Here is a 27,505-nt window from a genome sequence, read left to right as displayed (position 1 = left end):
GTTTACTGCTGCACTATGACACCAATGATGTGTCCCTTGAGTTTAGGTGTCAAAATTTGTGTGGCTTCTAAAAAATGTTCGTATCTTACATGTGTAAAGTTCATTCCACATCAGGAATCACTCTTTATGTTCTGAGACGTGTTGTAATGCAGCGGTTAACAAGTGTCCGTTCGGTGTAGTTTATTTTGAAAGTCTTTCACCGGATGTGATGCTGTTGCTGGATGGTGTGACACAGGAGAGTCAGGCAGAAGACCACGCTGAAGCAATCCAAACACAGGTGAATACGTACAGTTCTAGTTGTTAGTGTGAAATGTCTTCTTTTTAAAAACAATATGTTCATACCAAGCAAAATCTGAGTCATGGTAGAGATGATAGCCTTTATGTTAAATTTGCATACTTTCAATCCTTTGCATCATTGTAACTTTGAAATAGTTTTGCCATCCCTAATTTTATCAAGATCAAATATTATTTGATATCTGTAATTTGAAGTATGTAGCCGTGTTAAATGGACACATTACCCCTATCTCATTAACAGGAGAGAGATTGTTAACGATTAACACATATCGCAACGTTAGCCACCGACCGTTATACAGCTGACGGTTAACAGATGCTTGGCATCTAACATACATGGAAATGGAAGATTTTCCGAGTTGATTTGCTTTTGTAGAACGTTCAATTAAAGTACAAAGTGTTTAAGGGTCGTTTTTTTTCAATCTGGTGTTCCCATAGTTGAAGTATAGCTCTGGTACTTTGCAGTGAACAAAGTTATCAATGCTAATATGGCCAAGTGTAGCTGCTAACGTATCATTTACAAATGCTCACTTTAGCATTAGCTAAAAGTCTCAGCAAGTGATTACTGGGGTTGATTTCTCTGAGAAATTATTCAAAGAATTATAATCACACATGATAAACTGGAAAAATAATGACTTTGTGTGATTTGTGACTAAGTGTTTGGGTGAAACCGTCATATTGGTATTATTGTGGACAATATTGCGTTTTGATGGCTTTCAAAGAAAATGCACAGATTACAGATATGACACTGTGTCTTTTCAACTCAAACTGAACTAATTTAAAACAACTTTAAGTATGTTTCAGTGTTTTGTTTTTTTTACACAGTACCTGTCTCTAATTAGTGTCACTGAATCCAAAATGTCACCATACACACTAAACCTTAAAACTACAGCCTTTTGTCATTAAACTGTGGCTTGAATAATTTTGCTGTAATAACATTTTATGGAAGCCTTGTAGTCAAAGATACTTTTTGTTAGCCATTGAATATAACAGTAATTGTTCCTGCTGATGGAGTGGACCCACCATACAAGAAAATAATATCCACAAAGTGTGCCTGTTGTAATCTAAAACGACTCACTATAAATTACATTAATAATACAACACAACGTAGTGGGTTTAAATAATTTTAACATCTTTTGACTCCAGCATGGAAGTATCAAGGAGAAGAGTCCTCCAAAGACATCTGGAGCCTGCCAGACCCCTGAGACGCTGCATCCAGGTTGACATTGGTAAGCAGGTGGCACCAGTTGATCAAACTTGTAGGAATGCATGAAGGATCTCAGTTTGCATTTAACTGTTAAAATTTCATAGCATGCTTATACAAAGGTATTTTCACTTTATTTAGTGCCTGAAATGAATGGTAATACCTGTACACAGTCACTGATGGAAGTGGTTGGACACGAGGTAAGAAATGACAAAGAAATTGACATTTAAGTGCATTCATTCATTTATTTATTTATTGGTGTATATAAAGATCACCATATATATTTTGATTGTTGATTGTCGGTGTAGCATTTTTGAGCAAAACCTTTATTTGTTCCAGCTTTTCAAATGGAAAGATTAGACAATTTATTCCTGTTACTGACTTGTTTCATGTTAGATGAATGTTTGAATCCATATTTACATTTGAAGCTGTTTGGTTGTAAGTCAGCACTGTTACAATGCTGTCCACACTTTGTGTGCAAAATTAACTGATTAAGAGGCTTCAGTCACAGTTTTACAATTAACACAGTAAACATTTTATTGGGGGAAATTGTCAGATGAATTGATGATGGAAGTAATCATTAGCCTTGCTTTAGATAAGATGAGGTTTTCTAATATGTTGTTTGTGCATCATAGACAAACATCACCATAGAGCAGTTCTGCAAGATTGTTAACCTTGACAAAGAGAAAGAAGGTAAGACACAAAGAACACCTGAAATTATAAGCTCATATATACTTATTGCACTGTCATTTTTCCCTTCTTGTCATCTTCATTTCCTCACAGGAAGAATATCTTACACAAGAGATTTCTTAATTGGACTGGCGTGTTGCCCGGAGGCAAAGAGGAAACCAGAGTTCTTGCCAGAACACCCTATTGTCTTACCCAAGGCGGTAAGTCTGGTGTTAGTGTATGAGTTTTTTTGTGGTATCCATACTGATCTGCAAATGTAATAACTTCTGTATGCTGTTTGGACTCACTAGTGTTATATTATCTTAACAGAGACATCCTGAGCACCTGTGCCTGCCTGAAAACCGGTGGAATGAGAGAAAAAATGAAATGTGAGCGTAATTTCAAAACATTATCTCAGCTTGATTCTTATCTTAGAATACATCTTTATTGTCAGTGTCACAGGGACTATTAAAATCAGTTTAGCAGCTCAGATCAGTTTAGCAGCATAACACTTAGTGCAAAGGGACTGTATAAGAAAAATATTCCACAGGGTAATTTCAAACCATTATCTCTTCTTATTAAACTATATATACCACTGCTGTCTGATGTTACGTTTGACTAATATCATTTTAAAATAAATTAGTAAATACTTTTTTTTAAATCACATGATCATTTGTAAAATATCAATATATGTTTTGTTTTCAGGATGGCAGAAATGCTTCACCAAGCCTAAGAGTTTTGCACAGGTGTCAACTGAAAGAGTGTTTTTGTTTACTTATTTATTATTTTTGCTGCTTTCTTTGTTTGAATTAATTTCATTTTGCATGTGAACTATTTTAACTCGATTTATTACAGTTTGAAGTGTATTTTTGGAATTTATATAACCTAACACCATTTCATTTGCCTATGTTGAGTATGGTATTTTGCTTTGTTTTTCTGCTGTGTAGGATTTTGGCAGCAATATCAAAGAAACACAAGATACTTATGACACCTGGTAATGGTAAATTGTCATTTAAATGAAGCAGGGTAAAAAAAAAAAAAAAAAAGCCACTTCATGCAGACTCATTGTTTTATTTAAGTTATGTTAACAGTGACAGTTGACAAAATGATGTGCTCAGCTGAACTCGCTGAAAGTGTATCACCATTGTGATTTAACGGGTCTTGCAAAACATGTTAACTTCATTTATAAAGCACAGTTTGGCTTAACAGTTGGTGTGTTGGTGTTTTCTTTCATTTATGTACTTTATAGTAAACATATTCACCATATATATTTGTATTAACACATCAGAAAACTTTGTTGATATTTTAATGCTGACAGACCAGGAACAATTTTTGTGATAACTTACCAATAAATTCCCCTTTTACATCTATCCTTTTCAAAGTGTTTTGCTACTATTTATTATAATATTACTCTCTGAATTGCATTTTTTGTGAAGAGCAGGTATTTTCCTGTATTTAATGTACTGACCATGTAGACATCAACAAACGCTCAGAATAAAATTAAAGATGATCATATGAAAACACAGGAAACTGAAGAAAAAGTGACATTTTCATCAAAAACGTCAACGGGATGTGAAGATGAACTTCTACAACCACTGCCCTTTGTCATAATACTTGGGTTGTACTGATGAATCTGTTGCAGAACATAACGTTCACTATGGACCCCCTCAGCGTCCAATTAAGACACATCTGATGATGCTGAAAAGCTCAGAATTGTCTATATGTATTGATAGGATATATGGTTCAAAAGTTATGCAACACTTTAGATCCATGGATGCTTTTAGTCACTAGTGGTTGTTTAGCTCTTTGAAGGTCAGCTATCAGTCCTCTACATTTGTACTGAGTGTTTTATCCTTTACTTTTGACAGACATATGTGTTAGTTTAACATATGATATGCAACTAAATATTTTATTTTATTTTGACTATTTTTAATAATTACATTGAATAAAAACAGTGATATTTTGAAGATATGCAATGTCACGAACATTTCTAGAACATTTCCCTTTGGAGAAATCAGGTGTCTAGTAGCTCACAATAAAGACAAAAAAAAAAAACAACAACTCATTGATACAAAACAAGCAATGCAGTACAGTGCACCCAGGACTGAAACATGCTGAAGGTTAAAGGAGTCTATCAAGTATTATGGTTTCTCAGATACCAGTCCTATTTTGGTGTTGACATGTATATGTGTAATGTTTTGTTTCCATAACATGCACTAAATTAATTACACTCAGTTCTGTATCTGGATTAAAACTTATTTATGTGAAGTTTGTCTGTATTGTCACTGAAATATGATCAAACAAGTGGTGCTAGGTACAACAAACCACACCCCTCCCACATATTGTAGCTTATTTTGGCATCAATCCAGCTGATGTCATGTCTATGCTTGTGCTGATGTCAGCATATCAATTGCCTCTATTTTGTGCCAAGTTTGAAGTAAATTTAAACAAAATTGATGTTTTTATAGACATTTGAAATTTTGCCCATTATAAGTAAATGGGAGAAGAAAACACATTTATGAACTTTGACCTACTTTTCCCAAAATGTAACCACTTCTATTCTGGGTCACTGGCAATCTATAAACCCAATTTGGTATGAATTCAACCAATAATTTTGCTGCTACAGACATTTGAAATTCCGCCCATTATAAGTAAATGGGAGAAAAAAAATATTTTAAAAAATTCATAAAATTTTGAAGTTTGACCTACTGTTCCCAAAATGTAATCAGATCTATTCTGGGTCACTGGCAATCTATAAATCCAGTTTGGTATGAATTCAACTAATAGTTTTGCTGCTAGAGTGTTAACAAACTAACAAACTGAACCAAAAACAATAGCCCTTGCCTCCCATTCCGGGGGCAGGATAATGATTCAATCCCCAGCGCCTAAATAACCCAGCAGTTTTTTTCCTCAGTGAACTTAGTTTTACTGGATGTCGTGATGTAGTAGTTTCCCATCTGTCAGCTTCGTACGTGACAGCGGCAGAGTAGGCAGCCTATTGTGACTCACGACCTGATGAACGTCACGTCGTTGTGGGAGGAGCCTGACTCCACCGTGCGGCGTCAGGATGTTCACAGAGCGAAACTAATGTAGCAGGAGCAGAGGAAGCAGAGGTCGAATAGCTTCACAGCAAAGGTAAACCACTGCTTTTACTCTATTCTTTGAATGACTTTATGTAAAGAAAGGAGTTTTTTCTTTTTCCGCGGTGAGCAATAAAGATAAAGTAACATGTTTGCTGTTTTGTCTGATTAAGAGCCCTCCTAGTGGGTTTTTAATTTGAAAATTATGTTAATTATGTGACTTTACTAATTTAGTTTTATGGTAGGTAAAGTATTTCGCGTACTTTGGTGAGTAATGTTAACATACAGGCATTGTGTCATGATGCGCTTGGCTACTAAATAATTTATTCGGATAATTTGGTCGACATTTTTTCAGGAAGATGGATCCAGGGGACAGGAAGCAAACGGCGTCAGGCAGCACGTAAGCATTTCCGGTCCCACACCAAATTATAATATCCCACAATATACGAGTTATTAAAGTAGCTTATTCTTTGTCTTTTCCAACCTTTGTTTATTTGGAGTTTTATAGAAATTGGGCAATACAAACATTGTAACATATGTGACATCAGTTGAAAATAAATTGTTGCACAATTTCCTTTTTTTTTTTTTTTTTTTTTTTTTGCAAAAAAACCCCCACAAGAACAAGTATACCAACCTTCTCCATTAACAAAAACACACAAAATAAAGACAACAACAACAAAAAAACATGTCTTGAAAGGTTCACATTTAGAATATTGATGCGGTATGTGTTACACAAGGTGCATCACTGAATAGAAAAAACAAAGAGGACCAGGCGGAAAAATTACCATAAAGGTCAATCTGGAACAAAGGGGAAATTTGTTTTCCAGACTAGTTGAAACAAAGGATTCCAGATTTGTGAAAATTTAAGTAAAAGTAGCTTATTCTTAAAATAATGAGTACATCCTGGCTTCACTCCTACACGTTGATTTTGAAATTTTTATATTAGGTGTGTCAGGATGTGAAGGCATTCACCTCTGTCCTGAATGTCAGACTATATTTAATACAGCCCTGTCCAGTTAAATATTCACTAACTTAATCCACTGATTCTTCATCTATTGCAGGGTAGATTGAAGTTATACACATTTGTTAAGGCTGCAGATATTTTATATGTTCATTGTAGGTTACTTGGGTGGTGACATACATAATATCTCAAAGTGGTGTCAAATAAAATTTAGTTAATATGACACAAAGTAGTATAAGTAATGTAATAACTGACGACCTTTGAATTTCATGCATCTCAGTTTGTTTGTTTTGCAACTGAATGATGAAATTAATATTCATTTCAATTCCTATCAATAGTTTATTTTGCCATTCTTTCTCTACCAAGCTCTGTTTTTGTGCACAACCCACACCTGGATACCCTGAAAGATGACATCCTCTACCACTTCAGTCTAGGGACAGGAACTCACAACCTGCCAGCCATGTTTGGTGATGTGAAAGTAATAATTTTAAGATATTCAGTTGTGGATTGAAAATTTAAATTTATAATTATCTTTAAAATGTATTCATATTTTTGTGTGCTTCAGTTTGTGTGTGTTGGAGGTAGTCCCTGGAGAATGAAAGCGTTCATTGAGTACATTGCTGCCGAGCTTGGTATGGAAGACCCCAAGTCAGAGTACCCAAATATCTGTGCAGGAACAGATCGCTATGCCATGTACAAAGTTGGCCCTGTACTCTCTGTCAGTGTAAGTGGACAACTTCATTCTGTCAGTTATCTGCTTTTGTATGCTGACTTCACAACATATAAAAAAGTTTAAAGGTTAATTCGCTTTGGCTCTGCACTTTAGCACCCTAACACAGAGTATCTACCATTAGCACATAGCATTAGGGGTAGTAAGCTTTCACTGAAGGGATTCAGGAACTAAGACATGCATACATACATACATACATACATACATACATACAGAACACATTACTACAAATGTACGTAATTGCTTTAAATTAGTATAGATATCCTAGCTATGAATAAACAACATTGATGCTAAATCTGATGTACCTTTCCTTGATTTTACAGCATGGCATGGGCATCCCATCTATTGCCATAATGTTACATGAGCTAATAAAGCTTCTCCATCATGCACATTGCACAGATGTTACAATCATACGCATTGGGACATCAGGGGGAATAGGTAAGCCTCACATTTGGAGACCTTAAATAATGCAGTCTTGATAACGGACTTGCATTTTATTGAACTATCAAATTTCTGATGCACCACAAGAGGGAGCCCCACATCTTTCTGAGTGCACTTAATATTAACTGATGATAGTTCTTCTCACACTAATGTTTATTGATATTGTTGATTTTTTATCTTTTTGGAATTAGTGATTATAGTCTGTAATGGGTATGAGGATTGTGATTGGATCTTTGCTACTGAACTGAGAATTTACAATGTGCTTTCCGAAATGATTAAGTGTTCTTTCAGTTTTCTTTTGTGTTTAACTCTACTCTATTTCATCACACAGTAGATTCTATGTAAATGTTAAAGCAGTTGTTTAAATGGAACCCTACTATGCTGTTAGAGAAATTAATATTTATCTAATCAGACATGTTTGGTTTTCAGGGCTTGAGCCTGGCACTGTTGTTGTCACCAAACAATCTGTGGATGCCACCTTTCTGCCAAAGTTTGAGCAGGTGATTCTGGGGAGGACAGTGGTTCGCAATACTGATCTAGACCTAGGTCTGTCTGAGGAGCTGTTGGAATGCAGCAAGGAGCTGAACCAATTTCCAACCGTGATAGGAAACACCATGTGCACGTTGGATTTCTATGAAGGTATGAATTTTGGTGCATTGCCACTCTGCTATAGTGGTTCAAAACAGCATGCATACCATTTACTGTGCACCTTTTACCCTTGCATATTCACCCAGGTCAAGCCCGTTTGGATGGTGCGTTCTGCTCCTACACAGAGAAGGATAAACAAGACTACCTCAAAAAGGCCAGTGAGGCAGGAGTTTGCAATATTGAAATGGAGTCATCAGTTTTTGCTGCAATGTGCAAGCTGAGTGGTCTGCGAGGTGAGAGAAAACATCAGCAAAATGTCAAAACACACAATGTTGCCTCTCTGTTGACTCTCTAACATTAATTCCTAATTCTGCGCAGCGGCTGTGGTATGTGTAACATTACTGGATCGGCTGAAGGGGGATCAGCTGAACAGCTCTCATGAAGTTCTTCACAGTTACCAACAACGTCCTCAGATACTGGTTGGCCACTACATTAAGAAGCATCTGACTGCCAAAGCACATAGCTAAGTGCCACAGTGGACATGAAAGCATACTTCAAACTCTGGGCAACATAGCTTTGAAATATATAACCCACTGATAACATTATATGAAGATGATAACTACCCTTGAATATTTTATTTTCTACACAGCAGTTAAATATCGACTGAATTTTAATATGACAGAATGTCATCAGTTTCCCTTCTTACTGATTTAGCTTATCCTGTTTCCACCATGATAAACCTCCATGCTGCACTGTTTTACTTGTTTTTGTTTGTATTTAACTTAAGGATAATGTAATAAAGCAGCAAAGACTCATCACAGATGTCTTAAATAAGGCCTCCATGTTTTTTTTTAAAGTGTAAGATATTTTTCCACAAAACTTGAATCATTAGATATGAGTGTATATGTTGTGTTTTAAAGAAAAGCTTGTCCCAGTGCTTCTAAATGATGTCATGACATTATTGTGTGTTGATTTGTGTCCTTGTCCCTTGTCATGAGTTATTGCGAACTCTGTATCTTCTTCAGGCTTTTAAAATTCTGAATGTATCTTAATGTCTTTCTAAAATGAAGCCACTGTATTTTTGTGTCATGAGGTGTAATGCAGAGCCTCAAAATGGCAGACAAAATGTCACCTTTGGGCAAATCCACTGGATGTTGTCAAACTAATAAAGCCTCATGCTGTCTGAATTATTGTGTGTGTGTGTGTGTGTTTAAGAATGGCAAATAGCAGCAACAGTCAAAGTTAATATTTTAGAAGTGAAAGGAGCCTGATATGTGAAACAGTTTTTACTATATTATAACCAGAGGTGTCAAGTAAGGAAGTACAAATACTTCATTACCTTATTTAAGCAGAAATTTTGGTTATATATACTTCACCGGAGTAATTATTTTCCAGCTGACTTTTTGCTTCTACTCCTTACATTTTCTACATTTTCACCCTATTATCGGTCCTTTCTACTCATTACATCTTTAAAATAGCCTTGTTACTCTGGTTTCATTTCAGCTTGTTTTCATTCTAGCTTGTCATTGTTCAAATTTAAAAAAAAAAATATCCAGATAAATCATGCCATATGGATAGAGTGAATTTGATTGTGGTTGGATGAGAAGTATAAATATACTAGTGTGTTGACCCATAAGGGATCCGCATGGTCTAGATGTAGTAGTTTCTATGCTGTTGTGTATTTGTGCATGCTGTACCACTTTTGTCCAGCAGTCACTGCCAAAGCGTTCTGGGTATAGCAATGTGATTGTGAGGCTATGGTATTCCATAATTACTAATATCTCCCAAAATATTTGTCCTGTCAACATGCTGTTTTTACTAGTCTGTTCCTTGACCAAAAATACATAAGTATACCCAACTGCAGCAGTCAGCTCTTTCTGAATTTTGTGTAAATCTCAAGACACACATACACACACACACAGAGGCCCTTTGGCTTTTATAATATAGATAATATAGATACCCTTCTGAGTGCGGCGTGGCCTAGGCTTTTGACCCAATGGAATTTTTTTCTCCTTACATTTACTTTTATACTTTAAGTAGTTTTGAAACCAGTACTTTTACACTTTTACTTGAGTAAAAAGTTTGAGTTGATACTTTAACTTCTACAGAAGTCTTTCTACACCCTAGTATCTATGCTTCTACCTGAATAATGAATGTGAATACTTTTGACACCTCTAATTATATCATCTAAACATATTCTTTAACCTGAAATTTCATCCAAAAAATATCAATATTTATGATTTAACCTTTTGTATACACCTGGTAGATTCATAGGCACACTGTAAGCCTGGACTTTGTATTTACGAAAATGCTTTAATTACAATGTACTTAAATGATTTACATTTTATTACATTACTAGACAAGAAAAGCACTCGGAGAGCACAGACCTCCACCAAGGCAGATCAGTCAGCCCCCCACCAATCACCACCAAAATTTCTGTCCAGAAAAAAATCCATCCATTACTTTTTGAGTTATCTTGCTAACAAACAAGCACACAAAGCAAAGCGATCACAATACCTATTGGCGATGGTAAAAATGTTAAGTACATTCAGAATCAGATCAGAATCAGCTTTACTGGCCAAGTATCTGAACACATACAAGGAATTTGGCTTCGGTTTTTACAATGCTCACAACATACAGTTCTAACATGAACCCAGACAACATGTGGACCTGGACACAATATAGACAAACAGTCTACCAGAGACAAAGACAACAATGGGTTGAGATTTACAGTGGATTTACAATGTGATATGTACAGAGTGCAAATTGGAGTTTTTATACAGTGAGTGGGTGTGTGAGTCCGGTCTATTAAAAATATATGTATATGTGCATATTATTTTTTATATTTATTTACATTCTACTAATTTGTAGACATAGTTGAAAGTATGAAAAAGTTTAAGTTGAATGGATTTAAATCACTAAGTTTAAGTCATGACCACACCTTTTTATCTCCACTGAGTTGTAAAGGGCCACCATTTTAACTTGTACATATGGGCAATTGCATCTTTTGATCCAAGTCACAAAATGAGCTGCAGTTGAGATTATACTCTGAAGTCAGCTTGATGTGTCTGGGACTTTGGAGATCTAGCTGTTGTGGGAAAGTTTATTTTTTGTATTTTACAATTTACCATTTCACTGGTTGATTTTATGTTTTAGTGGGGGAGAAGGGGCTACTTTTAATGCAGGGGTGTCCATCTCCGATCCTGCATGTTTTAGATAGTTCCCTCCTCGAACACACCTGGAAGCCATTACATCGTTATCAGGCTTCTGCAGAGCTTCATGATGAGCTGATCATTAATTGAACAAGGTGAAAAAGCAGCTTTGAGTCTAAAATGGGATTTGAAATAATTATTCTGCTGCTCTAGGTATCAGGTGGATAGTTTTTCATGTTGCACTTTTTGAAAAGCGTGTTGCTGTTTGTGCACTGTTTGCCCTTTATGTCTTATGACATTGGTACTGATATCATGGGTTGTTGATCCAGTTGCTGTCATTTCATTGTTCGAAATGTGTTATTTTGTGAACCAGGTCAGTTTAATTAAAACAAAGGAATAGCCAGCATATTAATCCATATTGTCGATATTTTGATGTAATTTGTTGTAATTCAGGTGTTTGAGCAGCAGAAGTGCTATTGTGAAAGAGCTGAGAAAATGTTGGTGCAAGACCTTGAAATATGTTCTCAGGAGCTAGTGATTTAAGGTTGTTTGTTAAAGCATGGACCTTCCAACCTGAGTTTTGAGTAGGGCTAAGCATTCATTCACTAGACAGAAAAATTCTGTCTCATAGAGAGAAAGGTTGGAAACATTTGGTTATATAGCCATGACGTTATGTTCCAAGACTTTCATATTATTGTTTTAAGTTAAAATTTCTACAGCAAAATATAGAAAAAGAATATAATTTTATTAGTAGTTTCTTTTTTCTTTTTTTTTTTTTTTTTTAATTGAAATTAATGCAGCTTGTGATTTTGAATTAAATGAACTTGGAATTAAGTGTCATAAACTCAATATATTAAGTTGAATAATTATACAAAGCAATTTATTTTGCAAAAGATTTTAATTTAAATCAATTTAGATTTGAGAACAATGATTTGATGAAATTAAGTCTAACGATTATACAAAGCAATTGACATTGCAATAAATCTTAAGTTGAATTAACTTGGCATTTAGTGTGTTGTATTTAAAATAGTAATTCCATTCAAATCAAGCATTTAAGTTTAATACACTCAAGTTTTCAATACTCATTACTTAAATTTTTTTAAGGCAACCGGTTTCCTCAATTTTTTTTAAGTAAACTCAACTGACCCGGTCTACCAGTGCAAGTTACTCAGACCTCTAGTTTTTAGTCAGAGATTGATTTTATGCAGGTTTCCCTTTAATTGAGAAGATAATGTCTTCAGTGTGAGATGAATTTAACCCTTTCATGCATAAATTATGAGAACATTAAGATTTTTTTCTTTATTTCTCTTTGGGCATTAAATAAACAATGCGATTATTATTATTATTATTATTATTTTTATGAAGCTATTTTTCATGGAGTTGCGAAAATGTCCACCAAGCTGGACACCATGTGTTTAATTTTTTAAGCAAAGAAACATGTACTTACTGATATACTGTGTGAAAACTATGAAATAAAAACATTAAATGCTGCTAATTTGATGTTTCTCACATTTTAACATACACTACAAACAAAAAGTTATGGATATTTTTAATTTTTGGGCTATTTTTTTCAGTTGGGATTCTTGCACAAAGCTTTTTACTTTTTTGTGTGTGAACTGAATTGAAACACATTTTTTTAATGACCAGACAGTTTTATTTACAAATGGCAAAAATGACAAAAAAAAAAAAAAGACAAAAAAAGAAAGAAATATCCTTAACTTTTTGTCTGTAGAGTACTCTAATACTAATCATTACTCACTTCATGGACATAATATGCAAAAAAAAAAAAAAAAAAAAAATCATCTTGTTAATTAGTCTAATAACAATAACAAGGAGTTGATTTGCACTCAAACATGTTAGATCAGGTTTATCAAGAACAACAAAGTTACAGTAATGTTTTCAATTGCATTTGTTTGGGATGATGCATAAGCGTCTTTGTGTTGGCTCATATGAAACTAAAACAACAAAATCCATGAACATACAAGAGAACAGCTGGAGAATAACTGTCCACTGGAGTGACCACTATGCATGAAAGGGTTAATCACTAAAAATGTTTACAATATGCTGGGCAAATTCGAATTATTTCCCAATAAACGTCTTACAAATAGTCTATGTATTGCTATGTGGTAATTTTTAATCTTCTTTTCTGAGTCAATGGTGGAGGAAGTGCTGACTGATAATGTAGGCGCAGTTTATTGTAAGTGACTGCTGAGAACAGATATTAGGTAATATACGGTATATTTGACTGCATCATTACAAATCACAGAAATTATGTAAGATAGTGTCAGCAAATTACAATTACCTTTAATACCAGCTCTAAAAACACATGATGAGAGCCTTATTTGCCTGCTCATGGTCACAGTAGTTGTTGAGTCTGCTACCCGTCTGCGCGCCTTAGGAGGGTCTGTTTGCGCGCTCCCGTGCGTGCCCACACCTCCCGCCTGCCATCCGATCCGATCCTACCCTGGTCTGTTCGCTGACTCAGTGCCTTAAGCAGCATCACCGTTCACCTGAATAGAGCTACAGCATCCTCTGCGGAGAAATACAACAGCCATGGCCAAAACAGCAACCGGTAAGCGTTCTCAGAAGGATCAGGTTTGGAGAGATGTTTGAATGGATGAAGGAATGGATGAATTGATGGATGGATGGATGGATGCATGGATGGATTGATGCATCCTTTCTGTAGAAAACCGGTGTCGGCCTGGTGTGGTCAGCCGGCTGGTGTTCGTGTCTGTGTAAGGTTTCCACTGGGAAATGCTTTCTTGGTTAAATTATTCTAACTAAATGAAACTGGCGCACTCATTTTTATTTTTTTTTTTTAATTTTTTTTTTTTCGTGTTATGGGCCTGCACAAGAATCAGGTAAATGCACTAAGAATATGTGCACACAAGGCAGGCATCCTCCGCCTCAAGGATTCTTAAATGTCTGTTTTGTCACCCTTTACATTTAATCTTCATTTCCTTTTCATCTTTCGTCGTGTTGCATAGCCTAGTAGAATTCTACAGCAGGGATCAGACGGAGACAGCTTTATTTACAACGCTGCACCTGCGGTTCATGCTACAGCGGTCCCAACATGCAGCATAATGCAGACGGACCCCACCCAAGATGCTGGGATGCCGACCATTTAGCCGACAGATGAGCTCAGAGGCTTTCAGTAGCATTGCTTTAACACAGCCCCTCTGTAGTTCAACCTGCACTTGTTATTTCTACACATTTTCTCTAAACATGTCCTTAATATAATTGTTTTATTGGTTTAATTAGCTGGAATTTCTCTTTTATCTATAGCTTTCCTTACTTCGTCCTCAGTAAGGATGCATTACTGGCTGTGTTACCATGCATTTGCAAAAACACAATACTGGGATATGTAATTTTAAGTATTAGGCCTGGTATTTAACACCACACTTATCCATAGAGATAAGAGGGAGCTTATTGCCTGCATTAGTCATCTCTTAAATGGGCAGTTTGTTGTAGGCCAGGAATAGCATATTTGTTTTCATTTTGTTTTCGAGTCTGTGTGTCCATATCTGGGGCTAATACATATACCAAGGACTTAAATAAGTATCCCATATGGTCACACAATACTGTATGTGCAGTCTGGCTTCATTACAGTATGAGTGGTGGCAGTTATATATAGTGGAGTAGACAGGTGTATGGCAGGGTGGGAGGCAGGCCAGCCCTGCAGCAAGGGGCCGCTTCACACACTGGCCTTTGCAGCAGAAGGCTCAGCAGCACTTACAATCTGTAGTCCGCTCTAAAAAAATATGACTAGTGCTTTGTCAAATACACTGATAAAAACCATAGAAAAAGGCACCAGTCTAATCTAATTGAAGTCCATTAAAAGGCTTGTGGGGTATTATAAGATCCCCCAACAATAAGACAAGTATAAGATATGTAAATAGGGTTTTATTAAATGTGATAATGAGCAGAACATTCAACAGGAAATTAAATAATGTGACACACAGACCGTTCTACATTATCACTAATCTTATATTGATCGTAATGGGATACTAGGCAAACCTCTCAGATTTCATTCATGAAATCAATTGAATTTATGTAGTTGCAACACCCAAACATGTGCTCGTTTCAGCCCCTTTACAAAGGATTCTTAGCTTGATCCTTAAAGAAGATGTTCATCCAATGAATTATTAAGCAACCCAGCACTTTGAGACTCTCAGGACATCACTGATGGAGTAGAAGTCTGATGCTAATTGGTTTATGGTTTATTTTATTTCCTTAGCTTATAATATCTTAAATTGAGAATATCTGTAAGCCATTTCTTCAATTTGTGATTTTTTTTTTGTGCTTAGCTGTCTTCATTGTGTTAAAAGGAGCTTTTGATTTTAAAAAATTCTTTTCATGAACAACAGCACAAAGGATGTAATCAGGAAGTATTGTTTTTTGTTTATGTTCTCACAGCATACAAAGAGAAGATGAAGGAGCTGTCTGTGCTCTCAATCATCTGCTCCTGTTTCTATCCAGAATCACGCAACAAGCTTGCGCATGAGTTTGAAGGTATGGATCAGCTCTTTTGCAACCAATAAACCACCACCAGCATCTGCAGTACTTGCTCTGTAACTACAGAGATTAGTGAAAGTGACACATCATTGTGGTGATATACTGTATTGTATTGTATTATTGGATGCTGATTTTGCTGACGTTATTGTCATTGTCTGATTTACAGACATGGAAGTTAGACCAATAAACAAGCGGGCTTCTGGTCAGGCCTTTGAGGTGATTCTTAAGCCTCTGTCACCAGTATCAGATGTAGCTCAGAACCTCCCCTCACCACCTAAGAGGGATATCTCCTTGGAGGACATTGAGAAAAAACTGGAAGCTGCTGAAGAACGGAGGAAGGTGAGAATGTTTTATTATATAATTCCATTATATACTTTACATATACTAAACCCAGTTCTGCTCCTGAGGGTAAAAGCTTGATATTCCCTTTGCAGGTAACTTCTATGCATATTGTATGATAAAAAGGTCAACCCTATTTAACATTTAACATAAATCAATTGTTCTGCTACTTTGTTTACACATCTTTAGTCCCAGGAGGCCCAGGTTCTGAAGGTGCTGGCTGAAAAACGGGAGCATGAGAGGGATGTGTTGCTAAAGGCCATGGAAGAAAACAGCAACTTCAGCAGGATGGCTGAGGAGAAGCTCCAGAGTAAGCTGGAGCAGATCAAGGAGAATCGTGAAGCCCATCTGGCAGCCATGATTGAGCGTCTACAAGAGAAGGTGAGAAATCTAGAAGTCTCGGCCTCTGTACATGTTTGTTACTTTTTGTCATCCCGGTGACTCATCATTCTTGTTGTTTTCAGGAGAGGCATGCAGCTGTGGTGCGCAGGAACAAAGAGATGAGGGAAGAGGTGGAAGCATGAGCCTCACACCAGTCCTGACTTCCATAGTCCATCAACACCCCACCACCCCCATCCAAACCCCCTTCCTTGCCTTGCCCTCACCCTCCCCAGAACAGACATCCAGCTCTGGGGGTCAAGAGGTGGAGGACATCACCACCACACCACACTACACCACCAGTACTCACCATTATCAGTATTATCAGCGGATACAAACAAACATCAGTAACACTTATCTTGAGATTTGAATGAATTTAAAGATTAAGGAGAAGATGAAAGAATATGGGTATTATTTTGTATATACTTCTTTTTTTCTCTATCTATCTATCTATCTATCTATCTATCTATCTATCTCTCTCTCTCTCTCTCTCTCTCTCTCTCTCTCTCTCTCTCTCTCTCTCTCTCTCTCTCTCTCTCTCTCTGGTGAGGTGCATTGCAAATTTGTAATGTACTGCACTGTACATTTTCTAACTTTTTGTGAATGATTATTTCAGTTCTTGAAATTTGACTTTACAACCATTTTCTTGTGAAAGCCTTCAGTGTTGTGAGTTGGCCGTAGACTGACATTTGCAGTGTTTCCTGATGTCATGATGATGATGATGATGATGTTTCTGTGTATTTGTGAAGAATGACGGTCGGTGTACTTAGGTTAAAGACTCCTCAAGATATCAACAACCTTTCCCATCTGTATCTTCCTCACACACACTTGCTCATTCTCAACACGCACGCTCTGAAGTTAACAATATGCCAAACCCACAAATTGAAAAAGTGTCCACTTCCTCGGAAATGAGCTTGATTATGAACTTGATAGGTGCTTTATTGTTATTAAGAATGTCTTTGCCCAAAGGGAGCAACTGTTTATACACTTGCTGAATCCCACCTCCCCTTTCTCATTGACTCCATCTTTAGCTGATTCGGTTGCTTTGTTATGTACACAGTATTTGAATGTTATGACACCATACTGGTACCATGCATAGTGTCTCGGACAGTGGAATGTGCTGTTGCTCCTACCTTAATATTGATAGTGTGAACATAATGTATGTCTGTGTGGGTGTGTGTGAATGTGGATTAATCATGAGGCATCATTAGCGTCTACTCTCTTTAGGGGATTAGAAAGAGAATGGAAGCAGGATGCTTAACATTCAGCACACTGAACTAGTCTCTTTTTAATATACAGTACCACTGATATCTGCATCCTCTGCTGCTTGTGTTTATCCCTTCATATATTTCTCTGTGAAAGCTTTGCTGAATAAAGGTTTGGGGTTCTGTGAACATGGCATGCACCATCTAATACTTTTCTGTGCTTAAAGACAAGGGAAAATGTAAACTGCCAAATAAAATACCAGTTATCTACACATCTTGAGAACCACAGCCTCCCTAAGATGATCTTTTATTTATTGCTTGTCTGTGATGGTAATACAACTAACATGCAAATGAATAATTAGAGAGCAGTTTGTTTTTTTCATTATTGTAAATATACTATAGGATACTATGAATATACTTTTCTCCTCCATGGTTGGGGTTAACACTAAACAAACAAAATGAAGTCATGGTCGGCATGAGTTGTTGAAGGCAAACAAAATTGCAATGTTCCTCCAGTAGATGGCAGTGAAAGATTTATTTACGCAAAAAGAACTGAGCTGCTCTGAAAATAGGGCAAAAGTTCACATTACACCCAATATAAACACTGACTAAATACTATAACTCTTGAATATTTTTAACTGTTGTCATAACACAAATGCATTTATCATTTATTTATATACAGTTTATAATCATTTGACTCCCAGTGGCTGTGAAATGAAATGGAGCAGGGTTTTTGTTACTCATCAGTACTTAAAGGCCATATTTCAGTAATATTTGAGATCTTAAAGGAAGACAATAATCTTCATTTATTATTAATAGCATGTGGCTAAAGCCCTCAGGGGACAAATCCCAGACATCAACTGCTTCTCCTGGAAACCTGAGTCATTCAAAAACAGTGAACAGTTAAAATCCACGTTGCTAAGATTGGACTACAAAACAACACATTCAAGCTGAGCAGTGATTTATGGGTCCAGCTGTCTGTGTGTTGTTGTTACTTTTTTACCGCTTTCCTCCAATGTCCCCATCCTGTTCACACTATTGTCTCCGCTTCAGACCAACCCAAGTTGGTGAGGTCAGGCCAACATTGTAAAGGATTTCCTCTGGCTCTTAATGATTTCCTGGGTATTCATAAGGGCAACAATGTACTCAGATTTGGTTACTTACCTGGCATGCACTGAAGGAATTGCATTTCAGGCGATAATCAAGTTTTTATCAGACCATTATTACCTTCCATTTGATTGCAGTAAACACGCACCTGCAGATTTTACAATGGAGGCCAGTTTGCTTGTTTGTGTTGACATTATTTATGTGATTAAAATAAGAATATAACTTCCCATCATACATGATTAAGTGCAAGCAAGAAAGAGAAACAAACACACTAGCTAAATCCGGATTTTGTTCTTAACCTGAATTTATTGGTACAAAAATATTACAAATAGATACAAGAATGCAAGCATCCACTTGTCAAGTAGTTAGTTTTTCAAATATGGTGCATATAATATGAATATTCATTTCCATGTAGTTCTGATGCTACTAAATAAGTAGACCGAATAAAGTAGCTCTACATTATATTAAATACAGGTATCCGTGCTTGACAAATGTAGAAGTTTCACTATCTGGTCTACATAGTTTACTTCTAAATTTGTGCTTACAGTAAATCTATTCATGGGCCATATGTTATATCAGTCCTCAACCAGGAGACAGTGCATGTTACCTAAATTAATTATCAATTTCAATGAGTAAAACAAAATTATTTAGGATTCTTTCATTCACTTAAGTAATGACACACTGGTAGACATTTACATCCGTCAGCAACCTCTCACATGTATTCCTTATAAAACAAAATCAGTTCGCCTTGTCCCTGTGTTTTATTGCCATAAAAACACATGAGGCAAGACAACCTGCCCCGTCTGTGGTGGTGGGCACAGCTCAGCTGTTGCCTTCAGTCCAGTTGTTAGTTTCAGAAGGCTCCGATCTCCGTGCCCCAAGGCCTGTAGGGTTTTGACAGGGTGGAGGAGGGGCTGGCTGTGCTGAGAGCTGTTGGGGAGACCAGAGGAAAAGCACCGAAGGACAGAGGGAAGGCTGAAAGTGAAGAGAGGGATGAGAGGAGGGGTGGCGAAAGCTTGGACGCTGGCACAGGCAGACTGAGGGGCAGCGATCCATTAGGGGGTACCCTGAGTGAATCTGTGGGGGGCATGACACTGAGACTAGATATCGCAGATGCCTCAGTGGAGGAGGAGGAGGATGTTGAGGAAGAAGAGGAGGAAGATGGACTGCTGTTGCTTCTGGATGCAGATGTCCTGGCCTGGGGATGTTGTAGGAGGAGGGGGTGGGGTAGATGGGTAGGGGGAGTCCCATAGGCAGAGCCCCAGGCTAAATGTTCCAGTCCAGTGTGCACCTCCCTCTGTGAAGCATAGTTACTGAGGTGGGAAACCAAGCGTAGGCGCAGGGGGTCTGTACTGTCCCGGCCCTCGATGATGCTCAGGTAGCGGGCTGTCTCTGCCAGACACTCCCTGAAGCCCAGGCTGCGGTAATCTTTAGCAAGTGCATGAGCCTCAAAGTAACCTAATGCAAACAGACACAGAGTTAGAGAGGCAGAGACATTTCTACATATCCTAAACGAATGAATGAGAGATGAAAATCAAAGACCAAGGATCTTTACCTTTGCCACCAGAAGCATGAAGCATCTTCAAATGGTCCACAGTCATTTGCAAAATTTCAGCTTTTTCCAATTTAGCTGACCCCTGTATACAATAAATAAATAAATACATACATAAATACATACATTGGCCAAAATTAGTCACTTAATGATGATGAGCAAATCTAACAAATTAACAAATCACCATTATAGAAATATGTTCCAGGTAACTGACCTGTTTCTCAAAAGCACTTGGCACCAGTCTCCTCAACTCTGAAAGGCTGTTATTGATGCGGTCACGACGACGCTTCTCAATAATCTGTCAATAAATGCAAATAAAAATATGTAACTGGTGCAATAATGTGGAGAGAAAACAACAGGATCTGAAGGGCCATTGGAGATGGTCCGTTGCCTTACCCCTCTGCGCCTTTTCCTGGCTTGGACTTGGGTGGTGGTAGTGGGTGACATGGAGCCGTGGGAATCCAGGGGGCTGAAAGAAAGTACACAAGAAATAAGTCCACCTCAGAATAAAACACATGAATGCATGGAGAATGTTAGGTAGCTGACAATGGCTTAAAAGCTAGTTCAATATATGGATTGAATTTCAAGTGTTCTACTCTGTGAATTAACCCCAGTTCTGTTCAAAATAAAAAAAAAAAGGGGGATGATGAACTTTTCAAATGGTACCAGTTTTCGTCGCCGCTGTCTTTTTCCACTTCCACATTGTCGTCCAGGTCGCTGTCCGAAGAGCTGTAGTTGTGACTCCGTTTCATTTTGCTTCCAAACCCACAGTGACGGACTGAAGTTGCTCCTTTTAGACAGACCTACGGGAGAGAGGAGCTTCTGAGGCGTACTGACGGCCGAGGCTGTGCGCACCGATCTGAGCGTCAGATGTGATTCACCTCCCATCATTTTCACACCGCGGTCAGGGGGGCGGGGTCCGCTCAATGAGGTGGGCGGGGCTCCAGAAAGACTTAAGCCTGTTAAAATGCAGGTGGCATTTGAATGACATCTGCTGTAAAGACAAAACAAGTGGGGGAAAAAGGTGTCTTACAGAGGAAAAGAGGAAAATTTCCCCCAGAGGCAAAGCAGTATGGAATTCAGCTTTTTCTAAAATTGAGTTGTCAAAAGCATGGACATTACTGTATAAATACTGTATTACAAACAAAATTAGAATTTTACATCTCAAAATTTTACATGACATATATATACTCCAACACTTATTTTATGTCGATTTTATGATGTGGAAGAAATATGCAACTTTTGTCAATCTGAATCTGAAACTACTCTACACTTATTCTTTTTATGTGAACATTCTTCTAATTTTTGGTCCAAAATGGAAAATTATATCATACCTAAAAGTAACAATAAAATAAACATAACATCCCAAAATGTGATTACTTATTTTAAACATGATACTAACAATCTAGAATTTATTGTAAATTTGTTCATATTATTTGGAAAATTTCATATACATAAAAACAAATATACTAAAACACTCCCAAATTTTAAAATCTTCTTATTAGAACTTGGAAATTATATTAAATGTTTAGAACTCATTTATAATAATAAAAAAAAGCACTAACACCTTGGCTATTTATAATTTTTTTTTTTTTTTTTTTTTAAATGTTAATTTTCTGAACTCTGTTGCATTTATTTATTTATTTATTTATTTATTTATTTATTTATATTTGTCAGAATTATTATTTTATTTATTTACTTTTTTTTTTTTTTTTTTTTTTTTTACTATTATTTATATTTTATGCTTTGTATTTTTAAATCTATGCATTATTTTCTTAAACTTATATGTTCAAATGCTTTTTCCCTTTTGACATCTTATTGTTTGTTTAAAATTTTGTACTGTATACTCAAATGTTGTTAATAAAGTTGGGGAAAAAAAGTGTCTTACAGGGGGAGAAAAAAAAATTGAAAAGTGCAGAATCTAACCATAGACTTTATTTATTTCAACTTCATCCACTTGGTCTATCCCAGGGGTATCATACATGTGGGCCAATAATTATTTGCTTCTGCATTAGGTAGCCAAAAGGCTTTGTTTTGCAGTTTGATTCCAGTTTAAGTGTTTGGACCAGGGGTGTCCAACTCCTTTTAGTTCAGGGGCCACATTTAGCCAAATTTTATCTGAAGTGGGCCGGACCAGTAAAATAATAACATAATAATATACAGACCATGTCAACTCCAAACTTTTCTCCATGTTTTAGAATGAAAAAAAGTAAAATTACATTATAAAAATGTTTATAGCTACAAACTATCCTTTAGAACAATGTGAATAACAGAAACAAACTGAAATTTCTTAAGAAAAATAATTGCAATTTTAACAGTTTTATGCTTCAGTTTATCATTTACGCATGTACATTATAACTTACAGATCAAAGTGGATCTACAAATACACAAAACATTTAGTAACAGACAGAATATTCGTAAAATTGCACTTCTTAAGACATTTCAGGTTCATACTTGTTCAGGTTATTCTTTTTTTTATGAGAAATGATCGTTTGTTTTAGTATAAATACAGTAAAATGACATAAAAATGTTTACATTTACAAAGAGAAAATTTTCGAGTTGTCATTATTTATAGGTTATTATAACCGTATTCTGTTGGTCTGACCCACTTGAGATTGAATTGGTCTGAATGTGGAATCTGAACTAAAATGATTAATATTTTCAGTGTAATTTTTGCATTTCACAAATTCATCCCATGGGCCAGAATGGATCCTTTGGCGGGCCGGATTTGGCCCCCGAGCCACATGTTTGACACCCCTGGTTTAGACCTACTTAATAAATATTAGCAATAAATTTTATTGTTGAGTTTAGATAATAAGTAACATTTCAAAATAATATACCACATACTGGATCAGGGGTGTCAATCATACAGCCTGTGGGCCAAAGCCAGTAAAGCCAAAAGATCCAAATCAGCTCATGGGATGAATTTCTGAAATACAAAAATTACACTGAGGATATTAACAATCAAGGGTGTCATACTCATTTTAATTCAGCGGCCACATACAGTCCAATTTCTGGATCAGATCAGTAAAATAATAGCAACCTATAAATAATGACAACTCCAAAATTTTCTTTGTTTTTGTGCAAAAAAAGTACATTTACAGTATAGAAATGTTTACATTTATGAACTATCCTTGAAAAATATGAATAACTTAAGCATCCATGAACAACATGAATTGTCTTAAGAAAAATAAGTGCAATTTTCAGAACATTATGCCTGTAATTAAATGCTTGTGTCTTTGTAGATCCACCATAACTTATTTGTAAATTGTAAGTTACAATGCATATACGTAAATGATAAGCTGAGGCACAATATTGTTAAAACTGCATTTATTTTTCTCAGGTTGTTCATGTAATTCACAGCTTTAATTAGTCTGTGTAAATGTTTTGTACTTTTTCACTCTAAAACATAGCGAAACATTTGGAATTCATTATTTATACGTTATTATGCTATTATTTTTATTGGTCTGGTCCATTTGAGATCAGATTGGGTTTTATGTTTGACACCCCTAGTCTATCCATAGAGATGATGTTAGTTAGGCTAACTAGTGGACTGGTGGACTCCTGGCCCCAGGTCCCCAGTTTCCCTGCTGAGACCCCACTTCATGACCAACAGGTCCCATTATAGTAGGAGTTCTCCACTTCTTTGCTGTTGTGAAGGACACACGGCCTATTAGCAGAGTGTGTTGTTCATTGTCTGCTGTCAGCTGTGTGGTTCCACAACAGCATTGATCAGCCGGGAGGCCCAACATTAGCCGGTCAGTGTTGCCAGGCTCTCCTAGGAAACCCCCCCTTGCTCCCCAGCCTCAGCCTGCTCCCCAGTCAGTGCAAACAGGTCATCTAACTGGCACAGGGAGAACTTCCCAGAGAATCATTCATCCTATGGGGGTGAAAACATGCAAACCTCACTCTACTGTGTAGTGGGAAAGAGAAACAGAAATGTTAGACCCTTGAACTACATGCAACTGTATATTAAGTTATTTGGATTTGAGATATATATACAAATATATAAGCAGGAAAACTTCAGCCCTTCAATCATTACTTGTCGGATGGGAGCAGGGGTGGTCTGCAGAAAGTGTGATAATTTTGACCCCACTAATATGCTTGGGTTAAAGGGCAAACTATATAAAACACAGGAGCTTTCAATGTTTATGTTCCAGCGTGTAACTGATCCCCTTTGAGTGTTTTTCTAGTGTGTATTAGAGAGAGTGAGAGAGGCATGAGACACAGATATTTCCGTCTTTACAGACAAACACAAAGCAGAGCATATACTTGAGTTCTAAAATCAAGTACATGCTCTTAAAAATATTAGATTTTTTTGTTTTGCTTTATTCCATTTATTTTCAACAAGTATGATGATTGCACTAATAAGTACTCAAAGATCTCAAATAATGAAACGAAATGAAAAGTGAAACTTAGTAGCCTCTTTTGAGAAAACTCCATCACAAACCACTTCCCACCACAGCAGTGGCTTTTATTTTTGTTTTGTCTCATAGTTTGGCTTTTAATGCAGTTTAGTCAAGTATTTTTGTTTATATTTTGAGGAATTGAGTAGTTTTAATAGAGTAAAATAGTGTTAGATTTAACCTTGGTTGGAAAATGTAGGATGCAAGAATACACTGAATGCATGGAATTTGATTTACATAACCACTATATATTATATGTACCATATTGTACAGGTATTTTTTCTCTTGCTCATGTCTCATCGTTATTGTTGATCCTTTTTATTCAGACAAAGTGGTATAGTCGCCCAGTGCAACTCTTGGGGAAAACCCAAACTAAAATGATATTAGAAGTTTAATTTTTGTTACCATTGTTGTCATTTCATTGCTAGTTTTAGTTTTTGTTAAAACATTGTACCTGCAAATTCAACCTCAAATTTCACCCAGATCACATTTATTGAAATCTCATGAATTAAACTGGTCCAGTTTCCCTCTTATAATATTCAACAGTCCTCAGACAAGCAAAACAATCATACAAACAGATGCAATAAATGCTACAAATAAACAAAAACAGCAGTCATATGTGTTTTGGTTTTCTGTCGGACATGGACAGTGTGGGAAACGAGAGGACTTGGGGCTGAGATAATTCCTGCATTGACTTTCTACATGTCTGGTAAGGCCATCAGTGAGAGCGTGACCGCCCTGCTGTCTTCCATTCCAGTACCTTGTAGAGGAGCAGCTGTTTCTCTGCTCTGTCCGTCAGGTCAGTTGTTAACTCGGTGCACTGGGAGCTAGACAAGTGCGGATGAGAGTTTGATTCCAGGGAGCAACTGCAGGCCAACATGCTGTTCCCAGAATGTCAGAGGAGTTTCAGTGATGACAGATACAGTGAGTGAGCTTCAGTCATTCTGTTGATGCAGTGAGTGTGGATGAACCTTCACACCATCCCTGACACATACATAACCCCCACCCCCTGTCAGCACACACTTTCACTAAAAACCACACCTACTTTTACCAATTTCATGCATTTCTACACTCACTCCCATTTGGTAGATTTATAGACCTTAACATGATCATAATACAGGGCTGAGAAATCTTTAATGTCTGTATCCTCCCTATATCTATATTGTCCAAAGTGTGATGCCAGTGGGACCATTTAAGACACAGATGCCCAGCCTTTCATTTCCTTGCTCTTTACCCAAGTCTAAAGGATACATGGCCCCTGCTTGACTCTCCCGAATGAAAGCTGAATATATCTGGGATCACTTGAGTATTGTTTATGATGCTATTATAGTAATAGCGGTCTACAGTGCTACCAGTGCTGCCGGAGAGGTAGGTTCATGTGGTCTCCATTAAGCAGACACAAACCACTCTCCACACACCTGACAGTCAAGGTCTTTCACATTAGCGTTGGCACTCCATTGACCCGTCAAACATAATTATGACTCTTCCTCCAAAAACCTTGACTTTCCATCTGTGGCATCACCAGTGCTGCTGATGTTTGGTGCCTCTGGTTCCAAATTTTGAGTGTGTTTGCTCATTTGCTGGTAATTGCCATATTCTATTCATCATCCTGAGCATATTTACATATAATAAATTGCAGAACATTCTAATTTGCCCGTTGACTATGGACCTACCTCGGCACCAGCCTGAAGAAACTACTCTTAAACCAGTGCCAGGAAGCTAAGAGGTATAAGCAAGCATTTGTTTGAAACTGGCGTGTGCCCAGCTGCCTTCCTCAATCTTCCCTTAGGTTTCCCTTGGTGACTCTTTGTGTGCAAGAGTGCGGCTGAGTGTGTGCTGGTGTGTCTGCATGTGTTTATGTGTGTGTGACCGAGAGTGTGCAAGAGTGTTTAGGAGGTGCTGTTTCCCACAGCCCTGATCTAATTCCGTGGTAACTCAATCTCCGTGTGAGCGCTTCCCGGCGAGTGTTCTCCCACCCGTCGACAGTCTCTCTCTGGCTGGCTGAGTGGCTGAGTGTGTCTGACAGAGGCTGGTTCAGTCCCATTGGAACCCCCCACCCACCCCTCTGTCCTGCCCACCCTCCCATCAGGATTGATTTACTATGTCAACCGTTGGGGCTGTCGGCAGCAGCGACGCTTGCAGCCGTGCCTGCATCCTGTGTGCACACCATTCTGACATCTTATACCTGTCATTCAGCAACTGCTGGAGTGAAGTTTGCATTTGTGTGTGTGTTGGAGGGGGGCCCCTGTGAGACCATCATGCCTTGTTCTATTCAAACTGAGTAATGCAAATGCAATAGATGAATGTAAAAAGTTACGAACATTCTTGTAAATACATAGCATATTATGTAAGTCAGAGAAAATGCCACCCATGTTGGTCCTAAATTGCTTTTCTAGCCAAGGGAAATGTCTCCCAGACAGCTTCTATACAACAATGTTATCCTATGGGCCACAGCTTCCTGCCTGTCCCTTCTAGTTTCAGTCAGCACCCAGGCGCTATATTGGGCAGGGACCAGACCTGAGACTCATTCCCACTGTCTGACCATAATACACCCGCCTTCTCATTCTTTACTTTCCTGCCTTTGTTGGCATTCATTCTCCTTGTGCCTTTTTGGATAGGTAAAGCCGGGGAGGATATGTTAACTTCCTTGTTTCTTTGTTTAGCAGGATTTTTAAAATCTTTTCTCTAAGGACAGCTCCTCAGGCCATAATACCGACACCATGATCTCAGTACCGGCTGCCAATTACAGGGCTTGGACTCAATTACAGGGCATGAACAACATTTACCGAAGATTTAGAACAGTACTTTGAACTCTGATATAGATGATTTTCGGTGCAGGTTTGAAAAAGTGGTGGATGACTTCAATCACTCTTGTGTAAATAAATAT

The 27,505-nt window shown here is 37.3% G+C and overlaps 4 protein-coding genes across 6 annotated transcripts; 3 read left to right on the top strand and 1 right to left on the bottom strand.

The window, feature by feature from the left end:
* The first annotated feature begins 29 nt into the window (after positions 1–29).
* On the top strand, positions 30–3,370 carry gra (granulito). 2 transcript variants are annotated; one of them, XM_030158637.1, is made up of 7 exons: positions 30–269; positions 1,428–1,520; positions 1,637–1,695; positions 2,131–2,188; positions 2,279–2,385; positions 2,495–2,553; positions 2,870–3,370. In XM_030158637.1, exons 1-7 carry the CDS (start codon positions 209–211, stop codon positions 2,895–2,897), a joined length of 465 nt encoding a protein of 154 aa, XP_030014497.1. In that variant the 5' UTR covers positions 30–208; the 3' UTR covers positions 2,898–3,370. The 2 variants fall into 2 exon arrangements, with proteins under 2 accessions (XP_030014497.1, XP_030014498.1); XM_030158638.1 differs by having other exon boundaries at positions 30–277; positions 1,438–1,520.
* A 1,830-nt stretch (positions 3,371–5,200) lies between these two features.
* On the top strand, positions 5,201–9,151 carry upp1 (uridine phosphorylase 1). 2 transcript variants are annotated; one of them, XM_030159246.1, is made up of 8 exons: positions 5,201–5,299; positions 5,600–5,644; positions 6,572–6,683; positions 6,771–6,929; positions 7,259–7,373; positions 7,806–8,015; positions 8,111–8,257; positions 8,343–9,151. In XM_030159246.1, exons 2-8 carry the CDS (start codon positions 5,604–5,606, stop codon positions 8,489–8,491), a joined length of 933 nt encoding a protein of 310 aa, XP_030015106.1. In that variant the 5' UTR covers positions 5,201–5,299; positions 5,600–5,603; the 3' UTR covers positions 8,492–9,151. The 2 variants fall into 2 exon arrangements, with proteins under 2 accessions (XP_030015106.1, XP_030015107.1); XM_030159247.1 differs by having other exon boundaries at positions 5,271–5,299; positions 5,604–5,644.
* Positions 9,152–13,538: 4,387 nt separating this feature from the next.
* stmn2a (stathmin 2a) lies at positions 13,539–17,836 on the top strand. Its single transcript, XM_030158587.1, has 5 exons — positions 13,539–13,688; positions 15,533–15,628; positions 15,798–15,970; positions 16,160–16,351; positions 16,435–17,836. Exons 1-5 carry the CDS (start codon positions 13,670–13,672, stop codon positions 16,492–16,494), a joined length of 540 nt encoding a protein of 179 aa, XP_030014447.1. The 5' UTR covers positions 13,539–13,669; the 3' UTR covers positions 16,495–17,836.
* A 1,110-nt stretch (positions 17,837–18,946) lies between these two features.
* LOC115436430 (hairy/enhancer-of-split related with YRPW motif protein 1-like) lies at positions 18,947–21,074 on the bottom strand. Its single transcript, XM_030159304.1, has 5 exons — positions 20,879–21,074; positions 20,609–20,681; positions 20,427–20,510; positions 20,216–20,297; positions 18,947–20,118 (listed from the first exon to the last, which is right to left on the bottom strand). Exons 1-5 carry the CDS (start codon positions 20,962–20,964, stop codon positions 19,514–19,516), a joined length of 930 nt encoding a protein of 309 aa, XP_030015164.1. The 5' UTR covers positions 20,965–21,074; the 3' UTR covers positions 18,947–19,513.
* Positions 21,075–27,505: the final 6,431 nt, after the last annotated feature.

Source organism: Sphaeramia orbicularis, chromosome 16 (genome assembly GCF_902148855.1).
Source record: "Sphaeramia orbicularis chromosome 16, fSphaOr1.1, whole genome shotgun sequence".
NCBI lineage: Eukaryota > Metazoa > Chordata > Actinopteri > Kurtiformes > Apogonidae > Sphaeramia > Sphaeramia orbicularis.
This window is presented reverse-complemented; position numbering and strand designations above follow the sequence as displayed.